The 18,930-nt window shown below is 41.8% G+C and overlaps 2 protein-coding genes across 2 annotated transcripts in view; one reads left to right on the top strand and one right to left on the bottom strand.

Moving 5' to 3' along the window:
• Nucleotides 1-4,341: 4,341 nt before the first annotated feature.
• Nucleotides 4,342-6,547, top strand: PPP1R3G (protein phosphatase 1 regulatory subunit 3G). Its single transcript, XM_021534965.2, has one exon. The coding sequence runs from the start codon at nucleotides 4,342-4,344 to the stop codon at nucleotides 5,182-5,184; it is 843 nt and encodes a 280-aa protein (XP_021390640.1). The 3' UTR covers nucleotides 5,185-6,547.
• A 6,997-nt stretch (nucleotides 6,548-13,544) lies between these two features.
• Nucleotides 13,545-18,930, bottom strand: part of LYRM4 (LYR motif containing 4) — an 85,991-nt gene continuing 80,605 nt past the window's right edge. Inside the window, exon 3 of the mRNA XM_021534771.3 lies at nucleotides 13,545-13,906. Coding sequence (XP_021390446.1) covers nucleotides 13,844-13,906 — 63 coding nt within the window. The 3' untranslated portion in view covers nucleotides 13,545-13,843. The remainder of the gene's footprint in view (nucleotides 13,907-18,930) is intronic.

Here is an 18,930-nt window from a genome sequence, read left to right as displayed (position 1 = left end):
GTATTTTCATGCATTTAATCTCATTAGGAGCATCAGATGAAAGTCTGCTAAGATACAAAAAAACATATACAGCAGAGATATCTAAAAGTGCTATCTGAGAGACTCAAAGGTCTAAAGGGTTTTGCTTGCTGGGCATCGTGCAGAAATTACATTTAAATATTTGTATTTAAGATTTGGAAATTAAAGTAATCACTTTCATTTGTTTGCTTCCATTTCAGTACTTTACCCATTATGGATCTAATGCATACCTTCTTGAAGTAGAGCGGCTTGGTTTTCCTGCATAAAGAAGAAAATTAGGTCTAATAATCTAACTTCTGAATAATTTCTATTCATATTGTATAGACTCAATGACTTTTTTATTCAGTGTTTGACCATCCCCATAGACATAATAAAATTCCACCATTATTAGAAACACAGAGAAGCTGGAATTTCATATGGGATAGGAAGCATCTTTTTTTTTTAATTTATTATTTTTAATCATTGAAGAGGCTAATAATATCCTTGCTGGAATTTTTGTACAAAACCCACGACTGCTAAAACCAGGGTAAAGGGTTACATAATTTTCAAAGCAAAGCAAGAATATTGTTTGAAAGAATGCTGCTAGCATTTTAAAAAGGTTGTATTAATTTTGTGTGTGAACTGTGATAATCCCTGCCTATTTCTAAATCCCTGTAAATTGTTTCATAGGGCTTAAGAGTTATGACTCATTCACATTTTCTGACAAGCTATTGTCATGGGAGATCTGACACATAAGTAGGAAATTGGAGAGATCTGGCATATTTGAACTAGGTACATCCAAAAATTGAATACTTTACCTTGGGCTAACTGGAAAATCTGCTAGCTTTGGGTTTGAATGTTGAAGGTAATATGAAAAGTGCATTAAAGGAAATGATGAACCATATTTGAATGGGTTTCTGTTTTACATTGTGTGGTTGAGTTGAATCCACAGATTCCTCCAGTTACTTGACTCTGGGTGTCTGCAAACAATCTTTTTCATGTTAATTTTCTGTTCAAATTACAACAACTATCAGTCCAAACAGCTTGACCAATTTATTGAGCTCCATATCAAATACAGCTCCAACACAAAATCCCTGATGTAATGACTCCTGAGAAATACGTTCCCATGCAATCATAGTAAGAATTGAAAAGCAATACCATGGATTGCTTACCAATAATTTTCACATTCTTTTTTTTTTAATGTCATTTTCAGTAATCATCTTAGGATGCAAATGCTTCTGCAAAATGCGCGTGCTGACTGCAGGATGGGGTCAAGTTGGGAAGTTGTGAAAGAGAAGCAAGGAAAAGAAAGAAAGTGCTGTGTTGATCCTGTGTGTAGTTAATAACCCTAAACATATCTGGTCCAAGCTCAGAGAATGCAAAAAAGCCTCATGGCTGCTAATAATGCTATCTCTCTTTTACTAGGAAATCCCTCAGTTTTTTTTCACAACATTTTCTTTAACAGCAAATCTGGTAAATAGTACTTAGAAGCCCAAGGCCCAGGTTGCACCATTCTTTTAGGGGTGGCCATTTTAAAACACAGAACACTAAGTGCCTCCTTAACTAATGTCCTCTGGCAGGGTTTGCTGTGTAGTTGAACATCTGTTCTAAAGGTTTATCTGATTTTAAATTACTCCTTTCAAAATGGTAGCAATTGATTCCCACTAAAATATGAATTTGTGTGCCACTAATTGCCTGATTTTAATTATTTTCCTGCAATATGGATTTATGTTGGCATAATTGCTTTTGCTTATTTTCTATGAATTGTAGTTCTTTTTGCAGGCCTGTCTTCCAGTTATGGAACATACAAGAAATGTGTATTAATTGCTATCATATTACTTAAGTCTTACCAATATTTACAGTTGTTTTCTCTTTTTGCTGTCCCTTATTTTGCTTAAACTTTTAACATTACTCTGAAATTTCTAGTAGTCCAAATGATTTTGCCTTATGAGCAAATGGTGCAATTTCTTCCCTTTGCTGCTTAAAACATTTGTTAATGATTTGGCAAGCTGGGATAGCTTCCACATGAGGAAGTAAGGGCTGGTTTCTTCATTTCTGCTTTCCTCACCATATAATAGATAGCACTTCAAGAAATTAAAGTAGCAGTGTTGTATTTTAGGTAAGCGTTCTTGAATATATTTTAAGGACTAAGCACCCTAATCCTACACATCATCTTTCCATTTTTCCTCTTTCAAGCTTGGAATTTGAGGTGCCACAAGCCTTAGACAGGCAGGTGAGGAGGTCTCACTTCCAGGCACGAGAAAGAAAGTGCTTGCAACCTGTTTTCACCACAGTGAATGTTACATAACAGGAGACTGTTTGGTAGAGACCCAAAATTGGCATCCACTACTCTGCTAGAGACACCAGCAGGTGCGGAGTGATGATGCAAACAGGTGACACCAGCACCTTTGCTGCCACGTCCAGGAAGAGGATAATTGTGTTCCTCTTCCTGTGTTGCACCACAGAGCTCAGCTGAACAACTCAGGACCTCAGCTTGTGGCTTAGCACCATGAAGCTGAGGCTGGTTGGTTCAACTTCAAAGAGCTGAAATGGTGGCACACCAGATCCCATGGAGTGGACAAGGCAAAGGAACATTCCCATTAAGGGTTTAGCCAACAGCCTGTTGAACGTGGCAGCTCCCAGCAGAGCTGGTGATCAGCAGCTGATGGCAAACTGGTGTTCATCGTGTTTTCCATCAGCACAGCAGGCTCCAGCCAGGATGTTTGTCCTTCTTTCCTCTTCTTGCAATGCCCTAAACCAAATGCCAAAGAAATGTCGAGCAGTCAGATTATCTGGCACTCCCAAGGAACTGCTCACTGTGCAGCTCTTCCATCAAGGTGTAGTAAGAACATGTTCATGGCAGTGTCTGCTAAGAAAACTCTTTGGTGATGTTTCTGCTGCTTTGACATTCATTCCCCTGCGAGACCCAGAGTGCACACTCAGTTGAACTGCAGTGTATTCACTCACACTGCGAGGCTGCTTTTTGGCAACCAGACTGATGCTAAAAATAAAACAACCTATGCAAAACAAACAAAAAACCTCCTTGCTAAATCCATAGTAGGAGTATGTTGCTTCAAAAAGCACTGGGTTGTCTGCATATGCTTTTTGTTGTCTCTTCCATGAGAAAAAGAATGGAGAGAAGTTTAAAAATGTAGTATTTTTGCAATCATCCATGCAAATCACCCCAGACAATAGCTGTGGCATGCACAAAGTATAGAACCAAGTTTGGAAACTTCTCAGATATGGCCCTCATCCTACTTATAAAAATATGTTGTTAAAAGGATTCTGCTTACTATGCTATAAAATAAATATGCCTATAAAATAAAACTGAGAGGGGTACTACGTTATTTATTTAGGGGCAATACCTGTGTTTTGTTTTCCCTCTTGATTTTCTCTTTAATTAGAGACTTTGGAGATAGCCTAGCATTCTAAAAGGGTGTTTGTGCACACATGTATGCCTTCTGAGCCTTTGGGCTTGATTTTATACAAGTCACGGTACAGTTAGTACCGGTGTGAGTAAAAAAGAGAGATTTGCTTACAAAACACACTGTACTTTAAAAAGTTAATACCTGTGGAGTTTGTTTTACCTTTGGGGCTTTGTCCTCGAGCTCTGGTCTCAAAGATTTTCTCTGCAGTTAGGATGGGTGGAAGGTGGTTTACACAAAAAAGCCGGGGGTCTGACAAACTCCCAGCAGCAGACGAGCGCGGCTCACGGGGAGCACGCAGCCTATCTTACGCCCAGGCCGGCGGAGAGGGCGGCGGCTCAGCCCCGGTCCCGAGGGGCCGCTCAACGCCCACCGCCTCCCGTTCCCTGAATGGATGGAGCTCCTCGGTGATGCCAGCATGGGGGGCTCCTGCTTAATCCTGACCCTCCGGGCTCTTTCTTCGGTGAACCTCCGGCGGGTGGAAGCCTAAATAACGACGACGGTGATGATGACAACAATAACAAATAATCAATGAAAGGAATAACGAAGCAGCCCCCCAGCCTGGTTGTGCGGGGCGCGGCGGCGGGGGGACCCCGGGGGGCCCCGCGGGACGCCTCTCGCCGCTGCCCGTGTCTCCTCCAAGCCCGTAAAACCGGGAGCGTTGCTCGCTGCTCGCTGCTCCGCGCCCTGGTAACGGCGGCCCCCGGGGGCGGGAGGACGTGCGGGGCCGCCCGTCGCGGCTCTTTCCGCGTTGCCCGTCCGGGGAGGTCCCGCCCCGGCCCCGCGGGGAGGCTCCGGGGCCGGCGGGGGGGCGCGCCCCCAGCCCGGGGCCTGCGGCGGGGGCGCCGGATAAAGCGGTGCCGGCCCGTCCGCTGCCGGCACAGGGGCGGCCGGGACGGGCCCAGCGGGGCGCCCCGCCATGGCGAGCCCCGCACGCCCGCGGCAGGAGCTGGCGGCCGAGGAGCGGCGGCTCCGCGGCGCGGCCCCGACGGTGCCCCGCGACGCCAAGCGGGAGGCGGCGGGGGAGCGGCTGGTGCTGCTGGAGCTGCGCCGCTGCGGGCGGCCGCCGTCCCCCGGCCCGGGCGAGCGGCAGGAGGAGGGGGAGGAGGAGGAAGAGGAGGGGGAAGCGGCGGCGGGCGAAGATTGCTGCGGCAAGTGCAAGAAGCGGGTGCAGTTCGCCGACTCGCTGGGGCTGAGCCTCGCCAGCGTCAAGCACTTCAGCGACGCCGAGGAGCCGCAGGTGCCGCCCGCCGCGCTGTCGCACCTGCAGAGCCCGCCCGGCGAGGAGCGGGACCCGCCGCAGCCCGGCGCCGACCCTCCGCCGCCCGCGCTGCTGCTGGTGCCCGACTTCCCCGAGGGCGGGGAGCCCAGCGCCGAGCGGCTGCGGCGGCAGCGGGTCTGCCTGGAGCGCCTGGGGCGGCCCGCGGCCCCCACCGACGTGCGGGGCACCGTGCAAGTGCTGGGCGGCCCCGGCCCCAGGGAGGTGACGGTGCGCTACACCTTCAACGAGTGGCTCTCCTTCGTGGACGTCCCGGCCGCGCCCCTGCCCCCCGAGCCGCCGGCCGAGCGCTACGGCTTCACCCTGTGCGTCCCGCCGAGCCTGCGGGAGGGCTCGGCCCTGCACTTCGCCATCCGCTACCGCAGCCCGCAGGGCGAGTTCTGGGACAACAACGGCGGCCGCAACTACACGCTGCGCTGCTGCGGCTGCCCCGGGGGCGGCCCCGCCGCCGCCCCGCCGGCCCCCGCCGCACCTCGCTACTGACGCCGGCCGGGCCGGGGAGCCGAGGGGACCCGGCCGGGCAGGGGAGCCGAGGGGACCCGGCCGGGCCGGGGCAGGCGGCCGCACTCCGCGCCCAGAGTGAGTCCCGGCTCGACAGGGAGACAGCCAGCGCGCCGAGGGCCCCGTCCGGAGACTGCCCCAAGTCTGGTGGTTTTAAAGCGGGAGCTTCAGTTTCTGCCGGCGAAACATGGATGTGCGTAGGCTCGCATTGCTGTGGCTTGTGGAATGTTTCTCCTGTTTTTTTGGTTTTTTTTTTTTTGAGAGAGAGCAAGGAGGCTGAGTAGCGTGGGCTTTGCTTTTTCCCTCTTGAAGTGAATTTTTGAGGTCTTGATTTGGGCTTGACTCCACTTACCCAATTAGTCAAGAGCACTCGTGTGAAAACTTGGTGGCGTGTTCGCTAAAGATTTAATTTAGGGTCCCAGTTTTCCCGTTCTCAGATCCATTTGAAAGACACAGTACTGCGACAGCAATGGTGTGCTTTGTCCTTTTTTTGTTACTTTCTTTTAGTTCAGTGGACTCCATAACAATATGATTCACTGTTGTGAGCACCTGTCAAACCCGTGACAGGCTTGCATGCTCGTCCCACCTTTGCCATGGCTGCGGCAGCTCTGAACAGCAGGCACTCTGTTTTGGGGCTGGATCTGGGGCTGGACTGGGCTGCCCTGGTTTTTGTCACTCAACACACTTCGATACAGCTCCCCAGGCTCACATGTAGATCCTGTCTGGCTAATAGCAGCCAACAGGGACTTGTGCAGAAATGTTTTTGCTTAAAATAGACTGGTGACTTCTTTTCACACAACCGAGGAGTCTAAAACCAGGACAAAGGAGGAGTTAAAATACTCGCTGATGCTGTGTTTATCAGGAGAACTTTGGTAACACCTTTGAGTTGTGCACTGTGAAGTGAAAGATGGTGTCTGTCTCGTACATGGTTCTGTATTTTCAGATTTGGGTCTGGTTTGGATGACCCTTCTCACTGAGGAGTGACGCTGCCATACAGAGTGGGTGTCCTCAGTAACACATGGAAACAAGTGCCTTAGTTCAGTTCTCCTTATGTTACATTTCCCACCACATTTCTCAAGTATTTATAATTTATTCAGCTTTTTTGCTACATATTTTTCTGTATTTGTATGTTGCTGGGAAAGAACTTTGTTGTGCACACAGCTGGACTTTATGGCGCTGGACACTTGAATTGTTTTTATAGTCTTCACTCTTGCACTGCAAGCCTAGAGGTTGACTACTGCTGGTGTCCCAACTCTTGAAATTAAGCAAAAACTACCAATGCAAATGGGTTTGTAAGAATAAAAAAAAAAGTTTTAAAAAAAGTGATAAAGCTCACCATTACACTTATTTTCTTTTTTTTTTTTTTCTTTTTTTTTTTTTTTTTTTTCTATTTAGCAAAATGTAGCAGCAGGCTTCACAGTTTTGCAACCTGTGGTGTGTATGTCCTGACCAGGGATGATCCCATCTGTAAGCAGTGTTTAGGGCTGTAGCTGAAAATGACAGTTATCCTGCCAGAACCGTAAGGCAAATCACCCTCTGAGTCTGTGACAGGCATCTTGAGCAGAGCTGTGGTCTGAAGAAGCTTTACTAGCATGGGTGGAAAGTAGGTAGGTTACAGTCAAATTTTGTTGGGATTCTTCTGCAACTTTGACTTTTCTTGTTTTCTTTTGATACAGTATCTCAAAATATGGGTTATTTTTGGTTAATGAAGAACAATTGCCAGAATGCAGAAAATGCCCTGATGTGGATGTATAGTCTTCCATAAGACCATGGAATGGCATTTTCCTTTTTAGAAACAGAGCATAATGCGAGATTTCTTAGGTCTTCATTTCCCTTGAAGATGTAAAACATCTTAAAGGCTATCCTAACATTAGAAAAAATAGCTTCTTGATAGGATTCCCCATACTTGAGAACATTTTCAAGCCTACAGCTAGCCTGCCTTTTGAGATGGCTGGAACAGACCCAGAGCTAAAAGCAGGGAGTCTGCTGGGGGAAAGAGGCGAAGCAGAGGGAGTGTCAGGCTAAAGGTGCTGCAGTTCTGCTCACATGTGCACTGCTGCTGAAACACAGCCTGTCCTCCCTCCCCCCAAAAAAGCCTGTGCATACACCACAGTGTGAGAATACAGCCAGAGACAAGACGGTGTTTAATTATTTCGGAAACCATTCTGCTGTTAGACTGTATCAATTGCTCTGACAATGCACAGAGGGAGAGCTTCGTGCAGGCAAACAGAAGTTTGTACTGTTGTCCTTCAAGTTACATGTGAATTCTCACCAAAAAGGTTTTTAGGGAGAATAGTGAACCCTGCTGTTTCCCTACACAAGTTTGTTTTAAGTCTATCATGCATTACAGGATTACAGGATTTTACATGGGGATAGGCTATTTCATACCAGGTTTTCTTCAGATTGCTGCATCAGTGAAATAGTGCGCTCTTAGTGCAGTGTCAAGATTGATCCTTCATTTAAGTACAATGTAATATTTAGGATTTCTGAAGCCCATTCCTTATTCTGTGCTTAGTTGATTAGTTGCGTCAGAGAAGAAGGAAACATCGCCAGAAAAAGGAAGGGAGCAATCTCTCCTTAACAGAATTTAAAGGAGCAGCCATATTCTGATGGCTGTGTCTGGGCAGAGGTGGTATCATGAAGAATCCTGGCTAGCTGTGCCTAGTGATAGGCACCTGGAAATGTTCTTTGGTCCACTGTAAACATTGACATTCAGAATATGTGACATTTCTACTTGCTTTTCAGATGTGTGAACTGAAATTCGAAATGCAAGAAAGTACTTACTGAGGCTAGACAGTAAAACCTTCTGAGTGCTTCAGAAATTCAGTGCCAATTGAAAATCCTACCAATTCTGTTAATTAAAGCACAACATTTTTGTGCTTTGATACCTGGTGAAGTGCTTTTATTTGTTATTAAGAATTTATTTTTGTGAAAGGAAGGGGAAAACCTCTTTATGGGAGTCAGACATACTCAGTTTTTGATAGGCAGTACATTTCTGTACTCTTGGGATTTTACATAAGCATAGATTTCCAAAGCAGGGTTCAAAGACAGCCTACTCACAGTTATCTGTGTTTTCATAGCTGAGGTTCCTGAGGGCTATGGAAATGCAAGGCTTTATCAAAGATTACACTGGGCAGCAGTTGTAAAAATCCAATTGGACCATGTATTGGACCAAAGGCTAGCAAGCCCACATCAGCAAACCCTAGGGCTCCTGCTCCTGGCCATAGGTTGAGACACATGGCATAATTGCAACATTATTCTCAAAGGAATATAATCAAAATTAAGTCTTTAAAATTCCATTAAAATCTAAAGGCCAGTAGATTAAAATGTTAAGTGAAGCATTCTTTCCATTTGGTTGCATTACTGTTAATGTATTTCATAAAGATTCAAAGCATAACTTTTGGAATATGTTCTCATAAACATGCTCTCTCCCCTAACCTAAATAAGAAATTTAAGATGTATTGCACTTTTGGGAGAACTCCAGCTCCAAAGATTTTTATTGTATGCAGATTTCTGTTCCCCCATCATGGATTAAGGACTTATGGTAGGAATACCTGCCAAATGGTTTTATAGGTGTATATAAATGAAGAAAGTTTAATAGTTGAAATTCTGCAGGGGTAACTGTGAAGGACATAAAATGTAAATCTTCCTTAAGAATTTTTTTTGCCATGTACATTTACTTTTAAATTCAGATTTAAATGATTCAGGAAAGGGCTGTGAAGCTAAATTTACTTTGGTGCCATGAAGATCTGTAAGCTTGCATGAAAACTACTTCTGTTTTATTTAAAATTGGAGCTTTCAGTCAGTACTTGGAAAGTCTGGCTTCTGCTCCCATTGGCTTCCCAGGGATTTGGATCCAGCCCAAAGTACTGCAGGAAGGTAAGGGGAAAGATCTAGGTTTAATTGTCCATTCTGTTCAGAGTCTTGTGCTATGGGGTTAGGGTAACATTGGCACTGTGATGAATGTTCATCTGTCAAGAGTTCAAAATCTGCTGTCTGTGCATGGCAGTAATTAAATCACCTTAATTGTTTTTTCATGATTCTTTCTGAGAGAGGGAAAATTACTTGCCTTGGATTAGCATATTGCCAAAGACTGTTATAAATATTTATGGCGTGCACTCTTTCAATAGAAAGCCTGTACATTCTTCACAGGTCTCCACAGTTCTTTTTCCCGAAGACAGAAGAGTAGTTACTTGAATGCATTAATTACCATCATCTCCCCCTCTTGCAAAGCTTCAGTAGATACTGGTTTAACAGCAAAATAGGTAAGTAGTTTAGAAAGAAGCATCTCTTGCAAAATATATTTAATTACCTCTGTAAGCTGTGGAATCTTTTTGAAGGTGCATATGTTTATGAAACAGGTTTGAGAGTCCCATAATTTCTCCTTTTACAGTTTAGAAAATAGATGGTTTTGGAAGAATTACTGGCTTCTCTGTTTTTTTTTTTTTCCCTGCTTTCACATTAAGGCCTCATGCACTATTCTTACATTCTGAAATAGTGAAAAAAGTAGGAATGTAAACACTCAGTTAAAGAGCTGCACAGCTTAGTTCTTTTTTTATAAAGGTCGTCAAGCAAAATATTCCCAAGAGTATGAAATAACTATGCCTGTGTTAAGAATGGTGGAACAAAGCAAACACTATAGTCCTGACTTGAATAATGCCAGCATTTCACTGTAGATCACGATGGAAAACTCAGGAAAACAGTCAGAGCACAGCTCTTTCATGGCTCTGTTTATGCGTACGTATGTCTGTGCTGGGGATCAGGAGAGATGCATTTATGTTGTATTACAGGAAATAAAGTTGAGGGGGTGGTGCTTCTCCATAAAGTTATTCTGTCTGCTGGTGTTAGAGAGCAAAAGTGTTGCTTTTAATGCCTGGAAACTTGGAAGGTTTTTTTAAAAATAAAAACACCTTTTGAGAAAAGTGAGTACTGAGTTAAAATCCTTCTTAGCCTATTTCAACACGGTATGTAAAGCACATATTTCTCACTTGGGTTACTCTCCTTCTGAAAATCTGTACTGATGTATCTGGACATTCTGAGGCCATGCTTTCAATTACAGAAAAAGTTCTTGAGAAATTGTAACACACAAGGTAAATGCATGTCCTTTGACCAGTTACTAAGAATAATCAATGGTTATGTTTTTTCCTTTCAGAGTGCTGATTCCAAGCTTATCCTGTAAAATTAATGACAAACTTCAGTATAGGCAAACGCTCGAATTTTGGTTCATACTGCTGAGGGCAATAGTTTGCTAAAGTGTTGAGATCAGGGAAAAAACCATTTTTAATATAATACAAAATCAAAATTGTTTTGCTAAGACATTGCAGCTTTAGTAAAGATATTTACTGAGCTCTGTTCTAAGGAAAAAATATATACTTTTATTAATAGTGGACATTGTGCATAAGTCATGGGATCATTCCTTTGTGTTTTAACTATTCCTGTTGTTTACACTGCTTTGACAAAATCCAACAAAGCTTCTGACAGCGTGCCAAGAGAGATTTAATGAGTATTGCAACGTAAACGGAACTGGTGAAGCGCAGAAGGTGCAGCTGTAAGAGCACAGCAGCTCCGAGGCTGGAGCACAGTGCCAGCTCTCCAGTCCGCTCCCTCCATTGGCAGCCATGAGCACAGCCCTAGCCAAGAGCAAGAATGGGGCAAGTGGACACCAGCACAACACTGAAGTCATCCCAGACTACAACTGGGCTCGACTTCCTAAGCCAGTGTGGTTAGCAAGTATTTTTCTTCCAGAGCTTGTAGGATTTCAATGATAAAGCGTTTGTCAAGCTATGTTTTTGTACAGAACTGGGCATGTTTTGGCAAAATACCTTAAAATTGACATCAGGCAAGGGAAAAATATATTTGGAGGTATCTTTCAATCATGTACAACTGATATGCACATAATTAACACTAGCTGACCATGCACTTACATGTATGTTACAAGCAAACGAAACATATAGGCCTGTCCAAAACAGTAAACGAGCATCTAAAATGCTGTTGGGTGTGAGGAGTAAGTAATAATATCTTTGCTAGCTTTGCACTCCTGTTAACAAGTTAGATAGCATTACACAGACTTTTGGACTGTAGCAGCAGAGTTCTTACCTTGCTTCTAATAAGTAATGTATAAATACTGCATAAGTACAGTATAAATACTGTATGATAAGCTGATCAGTATTTTTAAGTAAGAACTAATTTGTCCTTTACTGAGAAGGTCAGCTGTGTTACCCTCTGTAGCATGGACTGGAAACAGGGGGAAACTACAGAGCACCACTACTTTTTCACCCCCCCCCCAGCCTGGATGGTTCTCTCTGTAGACTCTGTAGCTGAAGGTTGCTACTGCTCCTCTGAAGGTAGAAGTAAGTAAGGGAGACAGAATCTGAGTGGTAACCTTGAGAAAGAAGGTTGGAGCAGATGCTATGAACTGGGACGGCAGTAGTTTTCTATCTACCACAAAAACTTAACAACAGAGTTTTTAGGCATTCATGGAGAAGTAATCTCCTTCATAGTTTGGAAGGAATTAGTAAGACATTTTCCATTCCCGTAACTGCCTGTCTGTATGACCGCACATACCATCTACAGCTGTATTCTTGTTGGAAACAATGCTGAAGAACTTCACTGGAAAGGTATTTTTGAAGAACTGTTCATGCATTGAAGAAGTCCCCTTATTATTTTGTAAATATGGTGAAAACATAGATTTAAATAGTAAAAATGTTACCAATGGAGTTGTTCCTCTTTATAAATCAGGGCTATGCTATTTATAAATATGTTTATTTTGCTTTCTAGCATACATTCTCAGATCTTGAAATCATGTGCAGTGCTTGTTCCAGTAATTAAGTTGTTTTAGACAAGGATTTTACATGTGCTGTTTTAGCGACCAGGTTTCTAACAGTATAAAACTAGCAGCCTTTCCAAGCCTGTGTCATCCAAGAGTGTAAGATGCTGCATTTCTGTGAGCTCACTGGAAGCTTAAAGAGCAATCAACCCTTCTTCCCCTGCACTTTCGCCATTAACTTAAGTACACTTAATTATCCAGTTGTGAATATGGAGATTTCAAATACAGAATCTAATGTATATTACCTATTAGAATAGTTAAATTCCATTTCAATAGACTGTTCACCAAAAGCGATTTACATTGCAATACTTATACACCTAATAAGGTGAGAATTATTACTGTATTTGCTTTTTATCTGAAATTGAAAGGACTACATTGGCAGTCTCAGGTACACACTATTTTATTCTGTACACTGTACTGTCCGTATGAAATCCATTACTATAGATCTTAATCTAACTGTACAAAATAGTAAAATACACTTTAAGGGGCAGTGAGGAATGGGAGTTTGTTCTAAATTAGACACTTTAATTAGACACACTGCTTTAATAATGTTTTCGCAGAGCATGAACAACACTGAAGAACATAAACAAAAGATGAATTTTGTGAAGCAGGAAAAAGAAGGGGTAGATTTTAAAGGCCACAGGGCCATGGAACTAGTTTTGAGCTTCTGTTTCTCTACTTAAAAAACCCCATAACAGTTCACTGAAATAAAATGAAACTTTTTTCCTGTATGCCAGGTTTGCACTGCTTAATTTTTCAGCAGATTTCTAATAGAAAACAAATTCAAGGACAGTAAGGACTTGAGCAGAACCAGATCAAAATTTTTGCTTGCTTTTTTATTAATCTATGGTCTTAAAAGTGTTGAGCGTTCTGTGGATTTAAGAATAATCAATAAAATGCTATGCTGAGCAGTTTTTCTAGACAAAGCTTGTTACCAGTTCATGACTTATAGCACTTGAGTTATTGTTCCAGTTAGGTTCTTTTTCTTCTGCCAAAATTCATGATGTTTGTGAGAAAGGGAAATCTTTCATAAAGTGATGTGGAGCTTTCTGCTAATGGCTGCACCTCAACAAATTAAAGGACTGGGTCAGGAAAAAACATTTGAAAGCTCCCAAGTCTCAGTAAGTCAAGTCTTACATTCTGCTATTCTGATCAATTATGTTAAAAGTAGGACAAGACTGGTTATTAACTCTTGGAAACTAAAGAAAGAACTAGTGATTTTTTTATGTCACTTCCTGAAATGTCAAGGGATGCTCTTCAAGGAAACCACACAATGCAGCCTATGATACTTGTAAGTATCAAAGTCCAGGAGATGAAAATTCTGACCATCTCTGGTTTTAATACTTTAAATAAAATATGTACTTATTTAGTTCAGATGCTGGATATTTTTAAGTGCAACAGGATTAATACAAACTTAGTAACTCAGTGAAGGGTTTTAAATCTTGAGGGGCTTTAAATCTAACATGTTTTTTGTGGTCAGTGAGAGACAAGGTCAGCAGCAGAATAATGTAGCTGGTTGCAGGTAGTATAATGGAGTTTTATTGTTGAAATAGGGCAGGCAGGAACTATTCCATGACATAGGACACACAAGCAAACAGATTCCAAGACTGCCTTACATACTATTATAAATCACAGCCATTTATCTTAGAACATATGACCCTTTAGAAAATAGAACTTTGGTTGCCAAAAACAGTCTCTCAGGCATTTGTTATGCTGATCAGACAAGCTCAGACATGCATGTGCAGTTTCTGTATGTGGCACTGTAGGATGCTGAAGATGGTCCAGTGTTGTTTCAGGATCAGAGGTTTTTCTTGGCTATGTGTTTCCTGGACGCTCAATGATCAATTTTTCTGTGGCGTACATATGGTCAATGGTACCCTGAAATCAAACCAAAATATCAGTGAACAGGTTATAATTTAGGCTCCACAAAAAAACCCCAAAAAAACAAAAAAACCCAACCAAACAAAAAAAAAACCCCAACAAAACCCAAGAACTGAATAGCCCAGATATTAAGCTTTTTCATAATTATTTTTCTTTCTATAAACATTTCTTTTTGTAAATAATACACTTCTCCAGAAGGTAAGAAAAATAACCAGTACATAAAATACCTAAATACCTGCACATATAAAATCCTGAAATAATGAAATTGAGGAATACCATTTAAAGTCTCAAAAAAACCCATTAGAAGTTACAACAGAGAAAAAGGAAGCAGGTTCTATGTTGAGAAAAATGAAAAGACAAATATAATGAAAAACAAAAATATGGATATAATCAGCAGGTATTTCTTATGCTCTTTTTTAGGTGGAGAGCCTAGATATAAATGGCATGGTATGGCATTATTTTCCAGCTCTTTTGGAATCCTAATTTAATTTGCCATACAAATGGTGAAAACAGTTCAACAGTTGTTAGTTCAGCAGTAGCATTTTACATACACTGGTGTTACCTCTTGTTCACGAGGTGGTGTTCAGACCTCCTATATTTATTTTTCTAGTGAAATGAAATATGACAAAAATGCAACACTGATGCTCTGACTTATCTTGTTCTTTATCACTTTCTAGTCTGCCCCATAACATTGGTAAATTGCGGTTGGATGAGCAGCTGGCAGCTGTCACACACAGCTCTTGGCTTAGCAGCTGAGTTGGGGAAGGAAGAAGTTTCATGCAAGTAGGGTAATGAAAGCAGAAGAAAACATTTGTTTTTAAAAGTATGGATTTTGGAATCTACTTTTTAATATCTGTTATGCCCTTTCTTGCCCATACTTTCTCCTTCAGGCCTGGGTACACAGTAGTTCTGTGTCCTTTTCACAAAAAAAAAGAAAGGTTCATACATTTATGTGTCGAATTAGGACAAAAAAGGCTAGATGCTGAATTACACTAAGCATGGTATATTTAGTAGAATTTAATATTGTGCAAATTAGGCCTAACAGCAAGTCAAGCTCCCAAAGCAGCAAACAATCAGGGAAAGAATGTTTTTGGCATTTTCCGTTTACCATTATTTGTGGGAAAAATCCTGGCCTCTCTTGAATAAAAATTTTTCATCTGTGCTCACACTCACATAAAATGTGAATAATATTGCCTTTTAGGAAATGAACTATTTAATCTTGATAAACAGCCTTGTCTGAAACTTGTAACACATTGATTTTAATCTTGAAATATTTATTACAAGGGAGCATTTATGAAGCTGTTTGTAAAGGAACAGAAGTTTTCCTTGCCAACAAATATTTCCTTCTTTTGGCACTCTGAGCTAAGTTAGTAACAGCATATGAACAACTCTGATTAGTTTTGAAGTTACTTATGAAATACGCTACATACAGAATATTTAATACAAAGGCCATACACAACTGTGGCATGTGTTACCAACAGAAATTTTAAGCTGTCAACAAGTGTTACTTGTCAAGAGAACTCGCTGCTCTGGGTTATGTGGTAGGCTATACACTTTAGTTGCTGCCTTACCACAAACCATGCTGAAGTACTTAATTTTTGTATACTGTGTTTTGGAGCCCAAAGAATCTTTAATCCTTTCCCACACAGTAGAGCAAATTTAATGGGAGGCTCAGAGGGATTACAAAAATGCTGAAACCTGAATTGCATTTTTTTTTCTCTCCCCCAGCTGGGGAGATACATGAGACTGAGTACGTGACTTCTCAGTCAATCATATTCAGCTGGGGCAGATGGCTTTGTAGGAGAAAGGTACAAGCTGCTGTTTGCTGTCCCTGTGCCAACAGGTGATGTTATCTACAGCTGCACCTCTTGACTCGAATGCAATAAAAGCACAGATTTATGTGTGAGCTGCTTCCTTAGCAAACCACAGGCGTGCAGTCATTTCAGCAAGTGCAGAGCCACTAGTGCTGTGCTGTCAGCCTTTGCTGGGCTGCTGCAGCTTGCCTGCTCTGCTGCCTCCCTTCCAGAACCTCTGCCATGGCACTGTAGGCTGAACTTGGAAACCTAAGGATTCTTTTTAAGTCACCAGCATTGAATTTTTAAAGTTATGATCAAGCCTTTCCCATGTGCCTTACACAAAACAAACAAACCTTCCATTTATAGCTGCTGAAAAATTCCCATCCATAAACATCCCCTGCCTCAGCAGAAGGATTGCACCAGTATTTACACACTGACACTCATTAACCCTGCGAACCACAACAGCCTTCTTACAGTGTCCTCACCACCCCGAGTCTAAAGACAGAACTTCAGCAGCATGCACTCACTGTGGATCATTCTCCCAAATTAGAGACTTAAGTGGCTAGCTATTGTGCTCTTTTTCCATCGTGCATGTTTGTAGCTTGTACGCCACATTCTGGTAGGTGGCTGGAAGCCAGTGCATAGGTCAGAGCCAGGGGAGTTCCATTGACCACAGGAAACTTTTTGGGAAAAAGGCTCTATTATTTGCTCAGAAACTTGGTGACCCAAAAGTATATTTACCTCTTTAGGTAACACATTGCAATTAAATTCTCCAGGAGAGAATGTGCAATAATGAACCACACTGTCATCAGGAGAAGAAAATAAATAGAAATATAAATGTTGCTTTGGAGCTCCTTTTGAATTATTTGATGTTTAAATTCTGCCTTTGGTTCTGACAGGTCCAGCCCTCAAAACCTGACAATTTGTTCAAAGACTTAGTACAAATCTATATGGTCAGCTGTTTTTTGTTATCACGAAGACTTGTTGAAACCTTACTATTCGCTTCTATCTGAATCCAAGAGAAGGCTTTGGGCTTCAGAATGGGATTTATCAGCAGATGTGAGACAACAAATGGTGAAAAAGAAATCACTGAAGAGTAAGCACTAGTTCATCTTGTAATCCAACCATTCTCTGATTATTAGGTCTTTGTGTATTCATATGGAAGCAAGTACTAGTTCTTTGGCAGGAAGCAACCACAGGAATTAGCCACTTCATGGAATCTTTCACTGCCCTTGGTGAGGAAAATAATGTAGAAAAGGTTTTCCCTATATAACAGCATCAAAGATATGTATGGGGAGGTGCAGTAAGAATTAAATTATAGAATTAAGAAGAATTATAGAAGCAAAATCTGAATGTCCTGCAGACACTGAAAGAACAGGATATTACCCTAAAAATTCAACAAATCCAGCCAAATTGACTGTACTCTGAACTCTGTGCTCTCCACAGGTGCCTGGCTGCCAGTGTCTGACTCTCAGGGACATCTGTAGCTGGTGAGCAGGTTGTGTGTGGCTTCCATGCCAAGCCATGTGACAGATGCAATTGCAGCAGGAGGTGCTGGCCTGGGAGGCAGCCTGAATCCTGGGGGCTATCCTGAATCCTGGGGGCTAACCTGAATCCTGGGGCTAACCTGAATCCTGGGGGCTGCCTTTCAATCTTGACACAGCTGGTGGAGTAGGTCTTGCAGACCTACTGCTACTACTTGCAAAATACTACTAGATTATAATCTCCAGTTTCTGAAGGTATGTGGTATGTCTTATGTATTTTATCCACACTAAGATTTTACTTTGCAGCTCAGAGATGAGGTAGAAGTGACTGCTCATATTTCTGTAGGGATGAACATAAGGTGATTAGGTTTTAATTTTTTTTTTTTTTTAATTTGCTTCACTCAGAGTGAATAGTTCTGCTCTGAAAAGTATGATGGCATCCTTCCTTGACAGCTCTGTATAAATGTCTGTCTACTTAATTAATCACCACATTTTTCCTTCCTTAGGCTCTGCAGCACAAAGATGGCCAGACATCTCTTTTTCCCATGTACTTTACAGAATTATAATTGTGGCATATAACCCATGAGCTCTAACAAATCCTGCTGAGCCTGGATGAAGATACTTTTTCTCATTGTCACTGAATTGCTCATCCTTATTATCATCCTGCCAAACTTGCCATCTCCAAACAACTAGCTACCTGCTTGTGTGAGGTCTCACTGATAAATTTCAGGGTGAGTGCCCTAAAATTACTCAGGTAAGTAGCTAGGCAACAACCTTTCTGCCCTCAAAAGCAAACTAACTAGTATTTTTTGGTTTTTTTTTTCATGCCACTGTTTATTTTTTGATGGCAGAAAAAAGCAGGAGTGGCCTAACAGGAGAGGGTGCAACACTTTCACCTTATGTAGAATCAACTTATTGGACAATGCAAGGCCTAAACACAAAAGTCCCACTACAGCACAGTAATATAGAAACACCACAAGACAGCAATTTCTCTAGGTGTCAGTTTTTAAAAAAAAATGGTCTCCCAAGAAGGTCATCACTGGAGAAGTAACAATGGTTTCCTGTTTTTCTTGAAGAAATGCTGCTTATAACTAAAGCTGATGTACAACAGATAGCATTACATATTAAACACATTTACATATCTAATATACATACAGGTTGTTATATACATATGCATAAATACATGAAAAATTAAAATACCAATCTCTAGATAATAAACATAGCCATCTTCTCTCTTTTCTTACAAATTTGCAGGCAAGAAATTGTTACCTTATTACAGCCAGGGATCACATATAAACGTACATTTTCACGGTTCTTTAGTATGGAGAAAAAGTAAAAGGTCCTGTTAATATACTTACTAAAAGGTCCTATTAATATATTTATACACACACACACAAATATATATAAAATTAGGGCTTTTTTTTCCCTGTTGCACCTGGAAAGTTGACAGATGTATCTCATGGGCACACTGCTGAATCTTAACTAGAAAGAAAAATCCCTGATGACGCCACAGTCCTATTGCATTTACAGCTGCTAATGTGGACCTCTAAAACTAAATGAAGAAGTTCCACATTCACATTTTCTCTCATGGTGACTACAAAATGCATTTTAAGTGAATGCTGACAAGCATAGAAATGGTCAACAATAAAGGTTATTTCAAAAGCTGGCAACAGTCTTATAAGTTGTTTACCTAGAGTCTTTCCTATTAGATTATGCCAACCAATTTGCAATCCTATTGCCA

This window comes from Lonchura striata, chromosome 1, assembly GCF_046129695.1.
Source record: "Lonchura striata isolate bLonStr1 chromosome 1, bLonStr1.mat, whole genome shotgun sequence".
In the NCBI taxonomy this organism is placed as follows: Eukaryota; Metazoa; Chordata; class Aves; order Passeriformes; family Estrildidae; genus Lonchura; species Lonchura striata.
This window is presented reverse-complemented; position numbering and strand designations above follow the sequence as displayed.

Coding starts and splice junctions, on each gene's coding strand:
- PPP1R3G (XM_021534965.2), top strand. CDS start 4,342: ATGGCGAGCCCCGCACGCCCGCGGCAGGAGCTGGCGGCCGAGGAGCGG.